Source organism: Alternaria viburni (assembly GCF_023758015.1).
Source record: "Alternaria viburni strain BMP 2772 chromosome Unknown scaffold_6, whole genome shotgun sequence".
Lineage (NCBI taxonomy): Eukaryota > Fungi > Ascomycota > Dothideomycetes > Pleosporales > Pleosporaceae > Alternaria > Alternaria viburni.
The window spans coordinates 1,074,028-1,091,984 of NW_026055775.1; the positions used below are offsets into that span (position 1 = coordinate 1,074,028).

Genomic DNA, 17,957 nt, shown 5'->3' on the forward strand with positions numbered 1-17,957 from the left:
TGACTGGGGTGCATTTTGGTGGTTGCCTACAGGCACCGCCTCAGCGCGCTGCCGTGGATGGGTGGGGGATGGCCGAAGCCGCCAATCACCTCGTCGTCATCTCCGCCTAAGCCTCCACCTGGCCGTCTTCGCAGCTTCGGTGCCAGCCCTCCATCACGAGGCATTTTTTGGTAGCACATGTGAAATGTAAGGGCGTTGCTTGTGTGCAAATCGTAATACATGCTTTTATTGTACAGTATTCGCACTCGGTGCCGCTATTTTCCTTGCTATGCAACCGCAAAACTATGTACAGGCTTAGTCCTCAGTGAGATCACCATACTCCCACTGACCGCGGCGCTCCTCCTTGGCCACGTCCTGCTTCTTCTTCATGGCAGCCAGCACGTTGGCCGAGCGCTCCCACGGGCGCAGCTTCTTGGGTACCATCGCAAGACCTTCGCTAAGAATGTCGGCGTTGATGCTTTCAGTGCCGTCCTTGCTCTGGTCCGGGTTGTACAGTGTCACCCACAGCATGCCGTCCTTCTCGGTGGCCTCGACTCTTGCGACGAGCTCACGATCAGCCGTCTCTTGCGAGATGAAGCTGACGGCATCGGCGAGGTACTCAGAGTTACCAGGGAGTTGGATGAACGCCAGTTGGGCCTCTACAGCCTGTGGCTTCAGCTTCGATGGCAGGAACTCGGCTTGTGAGAGAGGGCGAAGGCGAGACCATGGGATTGTCTCTGAGTTACCGTAGTCGATGTAGACAACCTCGGCCTTCTTGTTCTCTCGGTCGTTGCGTCGAATGCGCGCACGGTACCACTGGTCGTCGGCAGTGAACTTCGCTGCTACAAACTCGCCCGCCTTGGGCGCGTCTGGCAGGCCACTGCTGTTCGCAGGGTTGAGGTGGAACTTGCTGAAGGCGCTCATGAGTGATGTCAGCGCTGATGTACCGCTGCCGATCTGTTGGAGACGAAGCCTTCCGTCATCTTCGACGTGGGTGATCATAACATCGCGGTAGTCGGCCTTTCTTGATGATGCGGCGTCGCCGTTGGTAGCTTCGGTAGCTACCGCTGCCTCGCCGTCCTCTTCTTCTTGAGACGGGTCGTAGTCTTGCCACAGGTTCTTTCGTGCGTCTTTGGCTTTCTGCTCGGCTGCGAATAGTTCGTTTGCGTTTCCAGACTTCTCTGCTGAGTAGGCATGTACAGTAGCTAGACCTTCCTCAACCAGTGTCTTCGCAAAGTTCTCACGGTTAATGTACAGAGTGCCAATGAAGCCACCGACCTTGTCACAGTCCTCGACATCGATCTCGACGTCTCGCTGTTGGCAGCGGCGGTTCGCGAATTCATGGGCCTCCTTGCCGAAAGGTTCGCCCTTTTCGCTGTCGTTTCTCGCCGATCGAGGTGCGCGAATACCGGAGAGGACGAAGGTGAGCTTGGCGTTCTCGCGAGGTACCAGTACAGTGAAGCGCGAGCCGGACTTGACGAAATCGACAATGGCTGGTACCTTGCGTTGGCGCGAAAGCAGAGTGAGTTGGCGCTTGGCCTTCTCGAGCGACTCCGAGTAGTCGACGTACTGCTTGACAGAGGGCGACTTGTCTGACCAGAGACCCTTCTTCTCAGCTTGTGCGGTGGACTCGGCCAGCAGAAGATCATCGTAGATGGGGCTCCTGTCGGCATCGTCTTGTCGGTGGCGGATGACGGATGCCATGCCGCTCTCTACAAGCATCAGACCAACGTTCTTGCCCTGGAAGGTGACGGTGCACATTTCGCGCTCATCGTAGCCCTCGGTCGCCGGTCGCTTTCCGTCTACGTGGAACTTGACGTGCTTGCCGATGAGCTTCTTGCGCAAGAACTCCTTGGCCTCGGCTACCCATGGCGATTGCTTGGGATCCGTAGGCTTGGGTTGGCGGACGCTGCTGAGGTTGATGCGCTTCTCTGCGCCCGCCTTGTTCCGGATGAAAATGGTGTCTGCGCTCTGGACACGGCTAACGGTGGCTTCTTGCTCTCCAGCCTTGCTGATCTTGGGCGCAACGTGCTCCTTGTATACACCCAGACGGCCGTCCTTTGCCTGCTTCTCAGCGCCCCTAAGTATGCCCATCTTCTGGCCGAGGAGGGTGGTGTGGTGGTCGGTGCATTTGGCCAAGCCGTTCTTGAGCAGGAAAGGTGTGATGCTGCCCTGGGTAGGATGCTTGACGTCTGCGACAATTTGGCCATTCGGTGTTGTTCCCAGAACCTCGACGAGGACTCCTCGCTGTAACAGCCTTGTCTCGACAAATTGTTGAGCGTCGTCGCCGAACGGCTCGGCTGGCTGCACTTTCCCGTCGGAAGGATTTGTTCGCTGTGTTGCGGGGGCGCGGACACCGGCGAGGAGGACCATTGTTTGTACGTGCTCAGTGGGCGAGAGGAGGAATCGCACGATGAGGCGGTCACCGGACAAGACCTTTTCGACAATCGAATCGATGTCCTTGCCCTTGTTCTGCTCCACGAACTTGGTCGGGTCACTCAGCTCTGACGACGAGTTGATCCTGCCGCCAGTCTCCGCCCAGAGGCCCTTGGAGTCTGCCCTAGCGCGCGCCTCGTCTACTTGCAGTCGCTCGAGTAGGTTGGCAGCCTCATCCGAGTCTTCCTTGCGGCCGGCGTCGTCGCGCAGCTTCACCCAGCCCGCCGCGACGGCTTGTTGCGGCAATATCTCCTTATTCGGTGTGACGATGAGGCCATATTCGCGGTTCGCGCCCGTCGGGATCTTGTAGAGGACTTGGAACCGGACGACTTTGCCTACCAGCAGACGGCGGAGGTAGTCGCGTGACTCGAAGGCAAAGGGCTCGTCTCCCTCTCGTCGCAGTCTCGGCGCGGTGACAAAGGCTAAGCTCAGTGTGCGCTCTGCTTTTGGGTTGTTGATGTTGTGGAGAACGACGGTGTCGCCGGAAAGGACGCTTTTGACTTTGGCTTCGAAGAGGTTGCTCATGATGGACGTCGGATAGCTGCACAACGCGAGGGGAGCTGTTAGCTACTGTGTCCAGAGAGCTTCAGATGCAGGTGGGGCCTGCAGCTGTTCCCTGGCACTTACCTGCAGGAGATGCCAAAATGGGGTCAATGTTCCAATGGGTGGTTATGGGAGACGCAATTGATGTGTGGACTGTATGCCAATTGCTATATGTGGATTGGGAAGCTACGTGTTGTTATGGCGGGCAAATCTCGCCGTTGCTCTCAGGGACCTTCGGTGTGGGGTTCTAGGCGAATCAAGCTAGACGTCACCACCGCCTTCCAGACTCCTTCACCACACTCGACTCTCAACACAAACACACGCGACAGTCGGCGCGACAGTCGAGCTTCACGTGTCAATCGATGGATTGCTGATATAGTCACGTGGCTTGATTCGTGGTTCCTATTATGGCACGCCTGCTATAACAGGCCTTTTGGTAGTTACGTTAGCTAACCCTTCCAACACCTTTTTTCAGGTGCACCGTAGGCCTTTAGCATATCTTCGTCACTACTATCCTCCCTCTTACACGACCATAAAGCTACCTAGCCACCTTTAGATAGATAACTCGAGAGTGTCTTTGGGTTTTCATGGCACTCGACAACGCCTAAGTGCCGTCCCTGTCAGGGGTTAGTGGACACCTTGACTACGCCGCGGACGTGCATTAGCTTGCCGCCTTGCTTGCAGTTTGAGGAAAGACCCGTCCGCGCATCCATGGATCCCTCATATGTCTTTAGCCGCAAACTCCAATGCGGCAATTACATCCAGAGTCGGTAGACACAAAGCATCCTTCACATCCTTTGCCAGACGGCACATTAACAATTCTTTGGCCCGTGCCAGTAGGATTTGCTATCTTACCTGGCATTGAGCCTTACCAGATGTCGACATGTATTGCTTTGAACGTGCGCGCGAACATCCAATGAAAGCAGAGGTCGGCCAGTCAACACCGACAGCAGACTTGCCTCTCGTTGGCACAGTCGTGGCTGAAGGAGGTAAATCACGGTATTTTGGGCAGAACGACAAAACTACGCTCCTTAACCAGGCAAGAGGATTGAAAACCATCTGTGAAACATGATACTGACGGAACACAGTTCCTCGATGTCAAGGACTTCCTCAACAAGATGGCTAGTGATGAGCAGTTGATGGCGTCTGCAAAGAAAGTCAAATTTCTTCAAAGCAGATCAAAAGGAGATCCAATTCGGCCGCCTGAGCGCAAGCATGACTCTGGACGTTCGCCATCGTTACTAAAGCTATGGGAGTCCCTACCACCAAAGCCGTACTGTGACAAGCTGGTTTCCATATACTTCCAGTATTTTGAGCGTACCATGCGCGTTCTGCACCGCCCAACTTTCATGCGTCATTATGAAAGACTGTGGCTTGACAGCGTATCCGGGCTTGATTCCTCATCGAGCATCCTCGCACTGCTCACAAGCGTTATGACTAGGGCTTACTTGCTGGACGACACGGCCAAAACCGATGAAGACGACAATTATAGAACCTATTTGCGGGGTGCAGCTATCAACCACATTCAAGCATGGCTCGGAGAACTTGGACGAAAGCAGCGAACGGAGCTATCAACTCTTCAAGTCGAATTACTTGTGCTACTGTCTGGTAGCGTTAGCCACTCTGACCCAGATAGAATTTGGAGCCGCAGCGGTGCCATAATGCGGTCAGCTATGACCATGGGTTTGCACATAGATCCTGCGAAGATAAATCATCTTTCGCCGTACCAGATGGAGATGCGGAAGCGGCTATGGGCGTCTGTTTTGGAAACGGAAGTACAAGTATCTATCATGACGGGTATGCCCTTGATAGTCCCAGAGCTCGGATCTTACTGTCCGGTACCGGCAAATCTGTATGACGAGGACTTTGACGAGTCTTCATCGAAGCTACCTCCTCCCCGCCCTCTTTGCGATCTGACAGACAACCTCTACCAGATACATCTTGCTATGTCTCTTCCACATCGAATCAGAGCTTCCTCGCTTGTACAGCGCTCGATCCCCGATGTCAACGAGGCGATTGAGATAGGGCGTGAGATACAAAGATCCTGGTGCTCTCTACCATTGACTCTCAGCCTGCAACACAGCCAGCCAGCAACCGGCGATCGAGGTGGATTTCTGCATCGCATTCTCCTAGACTTTTATCTTCGACGATCGCTATTATGCTTATACAGACCACTCCTCTTCGGCTATCAGGAATATCAAGGTAAGTTAGCCACCGCAGATACTTTCTAAGATGTCTAGCTAACCTAAAATTAGTACGTATTTCATCAGTTATGACGCAGGCGATGAAGTTTAGACGCAGAATTCGTGTAACGTTCTTTCAAAAATTTGAGGTCTCCTGTCTTTGTCTAGAGTAACCTTCTATGCTAACAACTTGATAGCAAGAGGTCGCAGAGGCCTGGCTACAATGTGTCGATTCATCGGTGGCCATACTCTCTTATTCAAACTTCTATTACCCTCGAGCGCTTGAAGATACGTCACCGTCACAGGAGGATCTCTACTTCTGGTTGTGCAAGAAAGACACTTTGTGGTCTGCTCTCACAGTATGCCAACGCATCAAACATCTCCGCCAGGCCAGCTCGAATGGCCAGTATCTAGAGCAACAAATGTCCGGGCACAACGAACACATACTCGTCGCAAAGGTAGAGCAGACTATCAACTACCTCATCGCGAGATTGGGTCGTGGCAAAGCAGATGATCTCAAAGACATCATTTTCATGTCGCTGGCGCTGAAATGCGTACAGCTACCTGAATCAACCCCAGGACGAATCTACGAACTACATTCCACCACCAGGAAAACCATGGCTGCTTGCATGGAGCAGTTGTTACCACCCAAGCTTACCAACAACGGTCATCAGCATCAACGAGACGACCCTGAGTCACTAGCTAAGCGCACGAAATCGTCCTCAATAGGCCCCCCTCCAAAGATTACGCCTGCATGGTCTGTCAGCTCGAAGCAAACCCCGAACTCGCTTCCAGCGATTCACGGACCGGGAGTCCGTGGAGAGACTGCCGAGCAATACCTCAACGACTTTGCTGGGCTCGCCGCGGAGTTTGCCGATTGCCAGACTGATCTGTTTAGTCTCCACGCTGCTTTCGGTGGTGGCGTGGTGCAAGATTGGAATTGCGACCACCTCTGGCAGTGATGGCTGCAATGTTACTTTCTGAGCTGCGCAACTGTGTTCCGTTAGAGGAGTCCTACATAGATGTGGTCGTTATAAACACGCCTGTTCCCTGTTTGAGGTGGTGCAAGATACAAAATACGAGCTTCATCTATCAGTCTGATATCCCCACGTTTCTTTTCCAAACAATGCATGAATGACGTTTCGTCATATACAAGCCCCCTTCCTCCTCACAACTTACTCACTCAGCCTCGGAACACTCCCCAACACACCCATGGTATGTTTCCAAACCCTGTCCCTCGTGTCACTCTGCCTCAGCTTGGCATAACTAACTTGCTTTTTCTCATCACCCCTCTGACCCACCGTATATGCACCTCCTCCCCTCTCCCGTGTACTACTAAACGCCACATCAGCCACCGTCTTCCCTTCCTCGCCCTCTTTGACCCCTGCACCGACACCCCTCGCGGGATACCTGCCCATACCTAGAAACACCATGACCTCACCACACACCCTTGGACTCGTCATGTACCATGCCATCAACACCTTAGCTACGCGCCATAGTACGCGAAACCACAGTGGGTTTACTTTACTAAGGAACGTTGGACCGTCAACCAGCCCTGGATAAACATGTACAAAAGCGATCCTGTCAGCGTGTTCTTCAGCTAGGGCCTCGAACATGAAGGTCTTCATGAAAGCGACGTGCGTGCGGACCGATGTCACGCCGTGCTTTTCCGGCGTCGGTGGGCCGATTGGAAGGGCAGACGGGGAAATGGGGTCTTCGATTGTGCCTGCGAAGACGGAGATGACGTGGGCGCCGCTTGGGTTTTGGGAGCGGAGGAGTAGGGGTGTAAGGGCGAGGATAAAGCGGATGCGGGAGTAGTATAGGAGAGAGACTTGGGTGTCGAGGCCTTCTTTTGTTACTGGTGGGGTTGGTTAGTTGAGGTGATTGGGAGGGTGGTTGTTACGCCTCACTTCTTGCTGGAAGCGAGTGCAGATGGAAAATACTTACGCGGTGATGGCGCAAGTGGTGACTCTGCTTGGGTCATGTATAGCATGTCTATCCGCGGTTCTCCCCCGTTCAATGGCTGCTCTTCTTCATACTTCTTGATTTGCGCACATATGGTGTCGACATCGCTCATCAGCGCCAGGTCATGGGCTTGTATGAATCGCCATTCTGAATCTGGGCTTGTGGCGCGCACTTCTGCAAGCAGAGCTTCTGCGCGCGAGGCGTTGCGGCCGACGATGTAGATGCGTAGTTTGGAATTTGAGTTGCGGTAAACGGAGGCGAAGGCTTTGGCGATGTAGGATCCGATGCCTGAGGTTCCGCCTATGATAGCGATGACGAGAGGGGGGCCGGTGGTTAGGCTGGTGATGGTGTTGTGGATTGTTGAGTGGGGTGGCATTGCTTCAGAAGATACTGGAAGATGGAATATTTGGGAAGTTGAGATGAAGAACTTGGCTGAGTTGCAAGGAGAAAATATATGTATACACAAACGCTGCTCGATATTCCTCTTCCCGTTTTACGATCAAGGCTGATGTCCTCGTTTTGATAGTGGAGTTGTCCGAATTAGGGAAATCATGCGCCAAGCGATACACCTTCTGGGCTTAGACTCGACGAGGCGTCCATTCTCCCAGGTGCCTTCCAATAATAACGTGCCGTATAAATACAATCGGAGGTTGATTGCGCCGAGGCTGTCGTTTGCCTTGCTCCGATCCTGAGGAGTATTGGCTTTTTGAAGTTGTTCACGTATGTAGTAGTATTTGCGCCATGTACGTACCGTCACGCAGACGTGTTCATGAGTAGATATCAATCATCAGGCCAACCCTTCACATCAAAGCACATCCAACCATGCTTGTACGGATTGTAAAAGACTGTGCGGGAATCGCAGACGAAACGATACGAATAGGATGGAGCGCGAACACTACCCTAATCTCTGGACCGAGAAATGGAAGCATGGCGATCTTCTAGCACATGCAGGTCAAACAGATGATGGAATTTGCGTTCGCAAGTATCGAATTCAGACTTTGAACATGAAAAGTCGTGGACAGACGTTAGATTTATCGGGGTGAATCGCCCGAGTTGCCTGTGTGGGCAATGTGAAACATGGTCCGGCTTACCATTGAAGCTTGGCTTGCTGCAGTCGGTGATATTTGGTTAACATAGACATGAGAACGTGCTAAGATGTATTGCGCGGCGTGGTGCATGCAGGCCAATACTGTGACTGCAGAAACGTGACGTGGTACATGAGGTATGCAGCAGTCGGGAGGCTGGGAGGCTGCGCGTGTTGACAGTCGAGCCAGAAAGGTCGAGGCTGCTAGAGTCTGGTAGGATGACTTGACGCTGACGCGGCGCCGAACGCACGGCGGGATTAGATTCGCTCAATGGCGCGGGGTAGGAGCGAGTGGTGAGCACAACATGTCTTATCAGCCGGGGACCGATGGCGATCTTGATCTGGTGTTTGTGTTTCACCACGGCGGTCAGATCGCTACAAGGGCGTTGGATGTCGCGCATGCCCAGGCTGAGACACGACTTCGAATGAGCAGGTGGGAATGCGTGAAAAAGTTGAAAAGACGAAGGCGACTATGAGGCTATGCAGTGTTGAATGCAGACTAAATGGGTTAAAGTAGGTCGCTCCAGATTCCACGGTGGAGCCGTTTGCGGTAGCGGCTGACACGAGGAGCTAGGAATAGAACGTGGAAGGAACGCGGACAAGACGTCCATGACAGTTGCAGGCAGCGGAGTCGACAGCAGACGAGATGCAAGGCGTGCAGGATGAACAGGGGATTAAAGGGAGGATACCAGAGAGGCTTCGCGGCAATAAACGTGAAAGGTGCAACTGATATGGGAAATTGCCTCTGGCTCCACCCTTGCGCTTGCCGTTGTGGATGGGGCTTCCCGCGGCTGCGCCAAGGCCTCACTGCAACTGCTTGTTCTGGTTGAGGGCATATCGCTCTTGCCTGCATTGGGCGCACAGGCAGGCGCGAGGGAACACAGCGCAGGAAGAGGCAGGCACGAGGGTGATCGTGATATGGACGAGGCCGGCGTGGACGCCAGAAGGGCCATTGTCGGGGGGAAAAGGCGGGCAGTCGGTATAGGCGTTATCTTGTCGCAAAACCTGTTGAGTGTGTTTGGGGCTGGTGCATTGGCGGAGACGTCACAGTGGGTTCCGTGGTGGTTTCCTGGGTGAATTAGCGGGCTAGCGCATCGCGCAGTCGCAGCCGTCAGCCTCTGTCGTGCCAGCGCCGTGTTACCCGCCTAACACACCTGCATCATCTCGGCCACTGCACGACTCCGACTTTCTCTCCACCACTGCGACCGCGCCTGCGCCTCTGCGAAACGCTGCCTCTGCATTATCTTTTCCGCTCGTTCTGCCCGGATCCCTGCGAGGTCCCACGCCGTGAAGAACAAACCACCCAGCCAACCGTGTTCCGCGCCGCAAACACTAGCCAGGCCCAGCGATAGTCCGCCTCCATTCGATCCGCAGAGCGGCGCGCCGCCGTCCGCTACCTCCACCAAGCGTTGCCCGCGCAGGTTGTTTTCGCCTCTGCACGCGAGGTGTGTAGCAAAACCTCGAACAAGCACTCACAATGGCTTTCCAGCAACCCCAGGCCTGGCCATTAGGACAGCAGCACGACGCCCTCCCGTCCGACGACAATCCGCCGCCTCCGCCAGCCCATCGCACTCCCGTCGGCCTCCACGCCCAGCGCCAGTATACCGACCCCAATAACTACTCCGACTACTCGACCCCAGGCGTCACCCCCGGCTCAGACAACATGGGCGAGACGGCTCCGGGCGGCGGCATCAACGGCATCGCCAGCGGCGTCGCGGGCTCCCACCCACGCGAGAGCGGCCTGCACGCTGCACGAGGCATGGCTGGCCCAGGACGGCCCATGGGCGTCCCCAACAGGAACTCGCAGTCATCACCCTTCAATGACCCCAATGGTCACGACCAGCCCATGGTCCCGCGCCCAATGTACTCGCAACGCTCCTACGGTTCCGGCGCACCACTCGTCGGCGGCATGTACTCGAGTGACAGCTCCATGTACAGCATGCCACACTCCCCGCACAGCGGCGTCCCCTACGCCGACACGCCCTACAACCGCTACTCTTCGTCCGCCCAGAACCTCGCGCCGCAGATGGGCCAGATCAACCCGCTCGATGTCGACAACGACGACGACTGGGGAATGGGCCCAGACCACAACTCTCCACAGAACAAGCGACGCTCTTTCGTGCCATTCGGTGGCTCGCGGGACGGCAGCAGTCGCAATGGCTCGCCAGGGTCATCGATAAACAACGGAGGCGTTGCTGCCGCAGCAGGCGCTGGTGCTTTTGCTGCCTCACGCGACGGTACCAAGTACGACGCCGTACCCATGGTCAACGGAAGTGGAGAGCTTGTTCCAGAAAAGGTTGCAAGTTGGAAAGCAGAAGACGACTTGAAGAAGCGGAAGAAGCGCATGTGGATCGCCATTGCCATCATCACCCTCATCCTCGCAGGTGCAATTCTAGGCGGTGTCCTCGGTGCTACTGTCGGAAAGGGTGGCGGTGCAAAGGACGGGGCTGCTAAGTCTGCTCAGTCTGCTGACGATATCGCCAAAGACAACAAGGAGGACCTCGGCAAGGACTCTTCCGAGATCAAGGCTTTGATGAACAACGCCGATTTGCATAAGGTGTTTCCCGGCATGGACTACACTCCTCTGAACACGCAGTACCCAGACTGTCTCCACGTCGGACCATCGCAGAACAACATCACCCGAGACTTGGCTGTCATGTCGCAACTGACCAACTCAGTCCGCTTGTACGGAACCGACTGCAACCAAACACAGATGCTTATCCACGCCATCAACCAACTGGAGATCAAGGACACCATGAAGATCTGGCTTGGTGTATGGCTCGACAAGAACGACACTACAACGGAGCGACAGATTTCCCAAACATGGGACATTCTCGATGACTATGGCTGCGACTACTTCAAGGGTATCATCATTGGTAACGAGGTGCTTTACCGCAAGGACCTGTCCGAGACCGAGCTGCTGGGACACATTTCCGATTTCCGCAAGAACATCTCGGACCACAGCTGCCAGCTGCCTGTCGCAATGGCTGATCTGGGTGACAACTGGACTGGCGACATGGCCACCAAGGTCGACATTGTCATGTCAAACGTTCATCCCTTCTTTGCCGGTGTCGACGTCAAAGAGGCAGCTGCCTGGACCTGGAACTTCTGGCAAACCCACGACGTGTCATTGACCGCAACCCAGAACGACATCCACCAGGTAATCGCCGAGGTTGGCTGGCCATCTGGAGGCGGCACCGACTGCGGTGCGGCTGACACTTGCGCCGGAGGCTCTGTTGCCGGTATTGACGAGATGAACCAATTCATGGAAGACTGGGTTTGCCCAAGTTTAACTAACGGGACAGAGTACTTTTGGTAAGTCTCCCTGTGATCCAGCCTCGATAGATTGTCGCTAATGCATCCCCAGGTTCTCAGCCTTTGACGAGCCATGGAAGATCCAGTATAACGAAAAGGGCAAAGAGTGGGAAGACAAGTGGGGTCTCATGGACGTCAACCGCAAACTGAAGCCCGGGCTTAAGATCCCCGATTGCGGCGGCAAATCGTTACCCTCGACGTACGACAACTAGATACGATACGAGCGCGTATAGCATCCCTTCTCATACGAGTTCTTGCACGACGGCATGGCGTTGGCGGGCGTTCTTCATCTTCGGCATCATCGCGGCGACTCCTTCCGACCGCTCCATCGATCTCTTTCCGCGAATTGTATACTCGGGGCGCAGTTCTGCCCTTTTTCTTTTGCTCCCTCTTTTGTGGGCTTGAATGCCACACCAGTGTTCTGGGAGTGGATTTGTCTGGATGAGCCTATATCGAGACATGTTAGGTACTTTACATTGGATAATCTCATGAGGGAAGGAGCCCTCTACTTGTGTATATATACGATTACCGGGATGTGATGAAACCGGCTGGCTATTGTGTGTGTGGATTTGTCAAGGTCTGAAGGTCTTGTGCTGCGTTTTCCTCCGCGCTTTGTAAGCTACGGAGACGAAAATATGTGAAGAGCATTGTAGATAGGACATGTACGGGAATATAAATGCAAGAGATGTATCCTTTTGGCTTTTAAGTCTGTCGAATTTACGTTACCGGGCCGCGTCATGGAGTTGCGTCAAAGTTTGCTCCACGGCGGGTATGTGTTCATGTGGGTATGGAGGATGGCGTCAGCTGGACCCACCGGGGATGATTACTACATGCCCGTCACTCGCAGGTAATGAGAAGGAGAATCCATGGAGCGAGGGTTACGGCAACTTGGTAAAGGTACGTGCTTCATGTGTGATAACGACTATGTTTCCAGCCGAGAAGTCATTGTACATTCTCCCAACCACTATTAACATTACATACTATCATCTCCCCCATCTCTTCGAAAAGGTATTGACTAGAAAACACAGCTCTTACAACCTCCATGTCTATGCACCAGACACCTGAAGCACAAAACATCTCTTCATCTCCATCCCACATCGCCAACATCCACGTCACGGTCCACCTCCGCAAGGACTTTAGACCATGAGCGCAGCAGCCAATCCACCGAACAAACCAACGACAACACCGCTGATCATGTTCGCCGACGCCGCACCAGTGAATTCCGGCATCATTCCTGTGCCTGTGGCGCTACCCATCATGCCTGTTCCGTAGCCAGGCATGGTGACGATGCTGGGCTTGGTCTCGTTGGCGCCGGCGGCGCAAGATGGTACGGCAACGGCGGAGCGCGTTACCATGACATCGGCGGGTGCGGCAGAGGGGCAGCCGGCCTTGGCGGTCAGGGTGGTTGTAACGGCTGGGGCTTCGCTATAGGGAGTGTTAGTTTGAGTGAGCTTAGGTTGGGCAGTGGGGATGAAGGTAGGAGTGGTAGGGATGAAGGTTGACTTACGCAGCAGAGACAGTGCTGGCAAGCAAGACGGCAGCGCCGACGAAAGAGGTAGAGAACTTCATTGTGTAGGTGATGTGGTGTTGGAGGTAGGAGACGTTTAAGTTTTTTGTTTCGATCGGGAAGGAATGAAGTATGATTATATGTCAACTTTGAGGAAAGCGAGGGAGAAGCGAAAGGAATCCGGAAAGGAACGACCTTCGACACTCTTCTTTGTACTTCATCCCGTTACCTATCGCCTTCGAGCACGCGCACAGTTCACCTCCCTAGTTTTTTTAATTTCAATTGCGACCTAAGGACATATCGAAACGCGGCAGTTATCACTGGCGTACACCAACCAATACTCCGCATACGGCCTCGTCCGTTCTCCAAACAAGCTACCAGTCACATCCACAACTTACCAACTAGTCTATCTCCATTCCAAACACAAGTGGCAACCCTCGAGCCGAAAACCCGGTCGATGAATTCAACTCTGATCGGATCAAACGTCTTCCGAGAAAACAGTTGATCACGTTCCCGCGCCTCTTTCCCGCTGCATCGGCCATATGTGCCGCGAAGAGAGTGTTGATCAGCAGGCAAACAAGTTAGCAAGGGCGCAGCGACAACAAACATCGCGGCAGCTAGACGAAACCAATCTGGACTCAAGGTGTCACTAACGGGCTAAAGTACGGAGACAGACTTTACCGTCGACTGAGGGCGGCTAGATATTAGATCAACGCATGGTCTGTACCTGGCTAGGCAAGGGTAATTGGCATGGAAGAATGTGGAGGTGGGAAGTTCCGTTTGGGATGTTTGGAGGCGTTTGTACTAACGGTGGTGATTCCGGGGTCACGGTCTTGGATACCTTTCCAGATAGGAATTTCCGCAGAGAAAAGAACCGTTATTGAAATATTGATCTGACCTATCAGCGACTCTTTGAATGATAGTATTCTCAAAGAGACGGCGAGAACAGAAGGCGCATTCGGTTTGCAGCCTCTTGAGTAATTAGGCTCCTTCGTACAGCTCACATCACGTAACAACGCACCTCTCTATCCCGTCCACCAAGTCATTCCCACCGACATTGCCCCTCGGAAGCTCACCTTTCCATAGCACCATCACAACCTCCCCTGTCTATCCTTCGTAGATCTGCATCTCACCCAAGCCACGCTCGCCGCGAGCGAAGGAAGAAAAACCTTCCGCAAAACATGTAGTCTAAAGATGACAATTGTACAACCTACTCCCCTGACTAAAAAGGTCAAGATTACCTAGGCACTAGGTCGGCATTGGTATGGTTTTGCAGTAGCGCGACGTCATTTTGGAGCTTAACCGCACTAGCGTCAGTTCGGATGGTGAAGGTTCCGTGGTACACAAACATGACTAAACAACTTACCGCGATTTTCTGCGGGGAACATCGCCCTTGGACCCTTGTTACTTGTTCACTCTCTGTCTTTCCACACTAACAGCCCCTGCTGCAGTGCTCGATCAGGTAACACTGATCGTTGGTCTCGGCCTGATTTGGGATTGACGGCGGCCTTAGTTGGAGTCATTCAGGTTAGACTGATCGGGGGTGCTGGCAGCTTGGGCTGTGAGATCGCGACTGGCGCCGGATGGAAGCATGTCCGTCTACGGGATGTATTGTACCTAGCTTATAGGTTTTGGGAGATGAGATGATGAGGTGGTGCGGGCGAACGCTGGAAGAGGGGTAGTAAGCTTTGTGATGGAGGTGGTTACGGGAGATTGAGGCGGAGACAAAGAGGCCTGGAGGAATGGACACGGGAGGTATAAGACAGGATTGGTGCCGCTGGATTGAAAGAAGCATCTCACAGTTCACCAAGTTCACTACTCTGAGCATCTACAGTCTTTCCTCACACTCGATTTACTCGGTTTTAATTACTCAACTCCATCATCACCATGAAGTCTACCATCGCTGCCATCGCTGCTCTTGCGGCTGTCTCCACCGCATCCCCCATCAAGCGTGCTGATGGCGTAACTGACGGTGTCATCCTCAACTACGCGCTCACTCTCGAGCACCTCGAGGACACCTTCTACCGCGAGGCCCTCGCCAAGTTCACCGTCGAGGACTTCAAGGCTGCCAACTTCTCCGAGGAGGCCTACAACCGCATCAAGACCATCTCTTCCGATGAGGAGACCCACGTCTCCTTCTTGACCGGTGCGCTCAGCGCTGCTGGAGCCAAGCCCGTCGAGGCCTGCACCTACGACTTCGGCTACAAGGACGTTGCTTCCTTCCTCGCCACTGCCAGCGTCCTCGAGGGCGTTGGTGTCAGCGCCTACCTCGGTGCCGCCGCCGACATCATGTCCAAGACCTACCTCACTGCCGCTGGCTCCATCCTCACTGTCGAGGCCCGCCACTCGGCATACATCCGCAACACCGTCGGTGCTTCGCCTTTCCCCGCTCCCTTCGACAACCCGTTGAGCTACAACGAGGTCTACACCCTCGCTGCGCAGTTCATCAAGTCCTGCCCCGAGACCAACGCCCCTCTCCCCGTTAAGGCGTTCCCTACTCTTGCTGCCTCCGCTTCTGACGGTAGCATGATGATCAAGGCTGGCAGCAAGGTCATGCTCGCCACCTCCGGCTACAAGGTTGACGGCAAGGTCTACGCCGCTTTCATCACTGTCACCGGCCCCGTCTTCGTTGAGGCGACCATGGTTGAGGGTGGCTTCGAGGTTACCGTTCCCGAGAAGGGCATTGCTGGCCAGAGCTACGTTGTCCTTACCAGCTGCAACACTGCCGCTACCGATGACACCATCATCGCTGGCCCCGCTGTTGTTGAGGTCATGTAAAGACTGCTATTGTATCGAGAGAACTGGTGACTTGTAATGGCGGCTCTAATACTCAGTAGCAACCATAGTAGTAGTAGTACTTCTAAATTGTAATTTTTAGTCTTCATTTGCTTCTACCTTTGACATCGTGAGAGACAATGGTGAACTGATACACAATGAACTTTTTAACAGTCTTACTACAAATGAAAGGAGCCGTCGCACGACGTTACAGACAATGTGCATGTGTGGTTATCATCCAAACCCGATTCAGGAAGTGTTCATACAAATACAGAATGTAATCGCAGCTCTACTGCGACGGAAGAGCCTGCTCTTAGGCTAAGGTCGAAGCCAAAGCCGAAGTGAACATAACCGAAAAGCGCAACAGAACCTTCAACCAAGAAAGCAGAGCATATCCATGCTCTCACCAGAACAAACCAACGATAACATTCAAGAGTCAAACACCGCGCCATATGCAGCACCATTCTTTGCCTTGATTCCCTCAACAATTTCCCTCGTAACCGCCGGGTTGCTTACTACCATCACAGCTTCTAATCCACACTGCTCTTTCATAAACTCAGCTTCGAACGCTAGATCAGGTCTCCCCTCGCGCGAGTCGAAGATCTTAGGCTCGGGATCCACATTACGGATGATATCCTGGACGAACTGCCAATGCGCCGCATCAGGATCATACACGCACCACATGACCCTAACCTGTCTGCCCTGTTCGCGCATCTGCGCAATCGCAGGTGAGCATAAGAGTGAGAGTAATGGGCCAATCCCTGCGCCCGTAGCCACGAGAAGCAGGGAGTTGAAGAGTGGAGCGAAAGAGAGGAAGTTCTTGGCGGCGGGTTTGCGAAGCCAGATGTGTGTCGGTGGAGACTTGATCATTGCCTTTGTCCAGTCACCCGCTTGAGAGATGACAATGTATGCGAAAGGGTTGTCAGGGGACGGCGAGCACGGGACGGTGGCGAAGGCGTGCCATTCGAGGACGGGGCTCAGCGAGAAGCGCGTGGTGGACGTGTAGGGCATGTCTTTGTACGGGAAGGTAACCTTGACTTCGCGGCTAGAAACGGGTTCGGTAGTTATCGGCACTCGGCGTATACGCGTCCATGGGAGGATTATGAGGAAAGTCGTGGCGGCTAGCAGCCAGAGGGCGGCGTTTGCGTACAGCGGTGGACTACCGGGGTTGCGGCTCGATACACCTGCGTTGAGCCACAGTACCAATAAAGCTATCCATCCACCAAAGCGATGTGTCTTTTCGAATGCGTCATGAAACTTTACGCGCAGGTGTGGATGCGCTAGTACGCAGATGCACAAGATGGCTGTGAGGAAGGCGTAGCAGGTGATAATGTCGGCCCACATCCAACCAGAAGCCATGCGCTGCCCGAAGTGTTCGAGGAAGTGGTTGGTGTCCAAGAAGACAAAGTAGCAGTACCATAGAAGTGATGATATGGAGCAGCCGATGTGTAGTCCGCCGTAGTGGTGGAAGTCTGCGATTATCTTCCGGAGCCATAACGGTAGGCTTACTGGCGTTCTGGCTACAAGGGAGAAGGAGACATTGATAACATCTTCTTGGCGTACGAGAATGGCGACGAAGATGTTGGCGGCGGCAGCGATCAGGGGTCCAGAGAGGCCAAGATGGTCGTGACGGTCTCCTCTGATCATGACAGCGAGCACTGCTATGTTTACAGCGAAGGTGAGCCCGATGAGTATCCGGTAGGCTGTGAACCAATGGAGGCAGACATCCCGCACTCGATGTCGAAATGTGATCTCTGGCTTCGAGAGCATCGATGACGACAATTGTGAAGTCATGGTAACTGTTGTCACAACGCCGATATCTTTCTCGTCCGCTAGCTTCGTCAGTGGCGCTGTATAGTTTTCTATGTATTCTGTCGGAGGAGAATGTTTTTGAAGCGGCGCTGATCGATTGCATGGCTGATTCGAAGGACTCAAAGGATCGAGAGTATCTTCGCGACTGCGTATGTGGGGTTTCGCGTCGTGATCAAGTAGCTGTTGAGATACCTCTGGAGATGTCTCGGGTTGGTAATCGATGGGTGTAACTTGAGTGATAGCGAGATTCTTGTTGATGTACCCATCTTCGCACACGCTCGATACAGAGGAGCTGGAAGGAGATTGGTTGAGCGAGCCTTTGAGCAAGTTAGGTGATGCGTCTGACTGCTCAATTGCG

The 17,957-nt window shown here is 53.9% G+C and overlaps 7 protein-coding genes across 7 annotated transcripts; 3 read left to right on the top strand and 4 right to left on the bottom strand.

Annotated features, from left to right (window-relative positions):
• Nucleotides 1–294: 294 nt before the first annotated feature.
• J4E79_003821 (uncharacterized protein) lies at nt 295–2,940 on the bottom strand (the record flags this gene model as incomplete). The annotated part of the gene is made up of 1 exon (XM_049352711.1): nt 295–2,940. The coding sequence occupies one exon, from the start codon at nt 2,938–2,940 to the stop codon at nt 295–297; it is 2,646 nt and encodes an 881-aa protein (XP_049213090.1).
• A 1,808-nt stretch (nt 2,941–4,748) lies between these two features.
• On the top strand, nt 4,749–6,103 carry J4E79_003822 (uncharacterized protein; the record flags this gene model as incomplete). The annotated part of the gene is made up of 3 exons (XM_049352712.1): nt 4,749–4,986; nt 5,129–5,160; nt 5,339–6,103. The coding sequence occupies 3 exons, from the start codon at nt 4,749–4,751 to the stop codon at nt 6,101–6,103; spliced, it is 1,035 nt and encodes a 344-aa protein (XP_049213091.1).
• Nucleotides 6,104–6,660: 557 nt separating this feature from the next.
• J4E79_003823 (uncharacterized protein) lies at nt 6,661–7,482 on the bottom strand (the record flags this gene model as incomplete). Its single annotated transcript, XM_049352713.1, is given in 3 exon segments — nt 6,661–6,696; nt 6,713–6,999; nt 7,089–7,482. The coding sequence occupies 3 exon segments, from the start codon at nt 7,480–7,482 to the stop codon at nt 6,661–6,663; spliced, it is 717 nt and encodes a 238-aa protein (XP_049213092.1).
• Nucleotides 7,483–9,667: 2,185 nt separating this feature from the next.
• On the top strand, nt 9,668–11,717 carry J4E79_003824 (uncharacterized protein; the record flags this gene model as incomplete). The annotated part of the gene is made up of 2 exons (XM_049352714.1): nt 9,668–11,505; nt 11,558–11,717. The coding sequence occupies 2 exons, from the start codon at nt 9,668–9,670 to the stop codon at nt 11,715–11,717; spliced, it is 1,998 nt and encodes a 665-aa protein (XP_049213093.1).
• Nucleotides 11,718–12,641: 924 nt separating this feature from the next.
• On the bottom strand, nt 12,642–13,074 carry J4E79_003825 (uncharacterized protein; the record flags this gene model as incomplete). The annotated part of the gene is made up of 2 exons (XM_049352715.1): nt 12,642–12,930; nt 13,013–13,074. The coding sequence occupies 2 exons, from the start codon at nt 13,072–13,074 to the stop codon at nt 12,642–12,644; spliced, it is 351 nt and encodes a 116-aa protein (XP_049213094.1).
• Nucleotides 13,075–14,899: 1,825 nt separating this feature from the next.
• J4E79_003826 (uncharacterized protein) lies at nt 14,900–15,790 on the top strand (the record flags this gene model as incomplete). The annotated part of the gene is made up of 1 exon (XM_049352716.1): nt 14,900–15,790. The coding sequence occupies one exon, from the start codon at nt 14,900–14,902 to the stop codon at nt 15,788–15,790; it is 891 nt and encodes a 296-aa protein (XP_049213095.1).
• A 426-nt stretch (nt 15,791–16,216) lies between these two features.
• Nucleotides 16,217–17,581, bottom strand: J4E79_003827 (uncharacterized protein; the record flags this gene model as incomplete). The annotated part of the gene is made up of 1 exon (XM_049352717.1): nt 16,217–17,581. One exon carries the CDS (start codon nt 17,579–17,581, stop codon nt 16,217–16,219), a length of 1,365 nt encoding a protein of 454 aa, XP_049213096.1.
• Between the last annotated feature and the right edge of the window lie 376 nt (nt 17,582–17,957).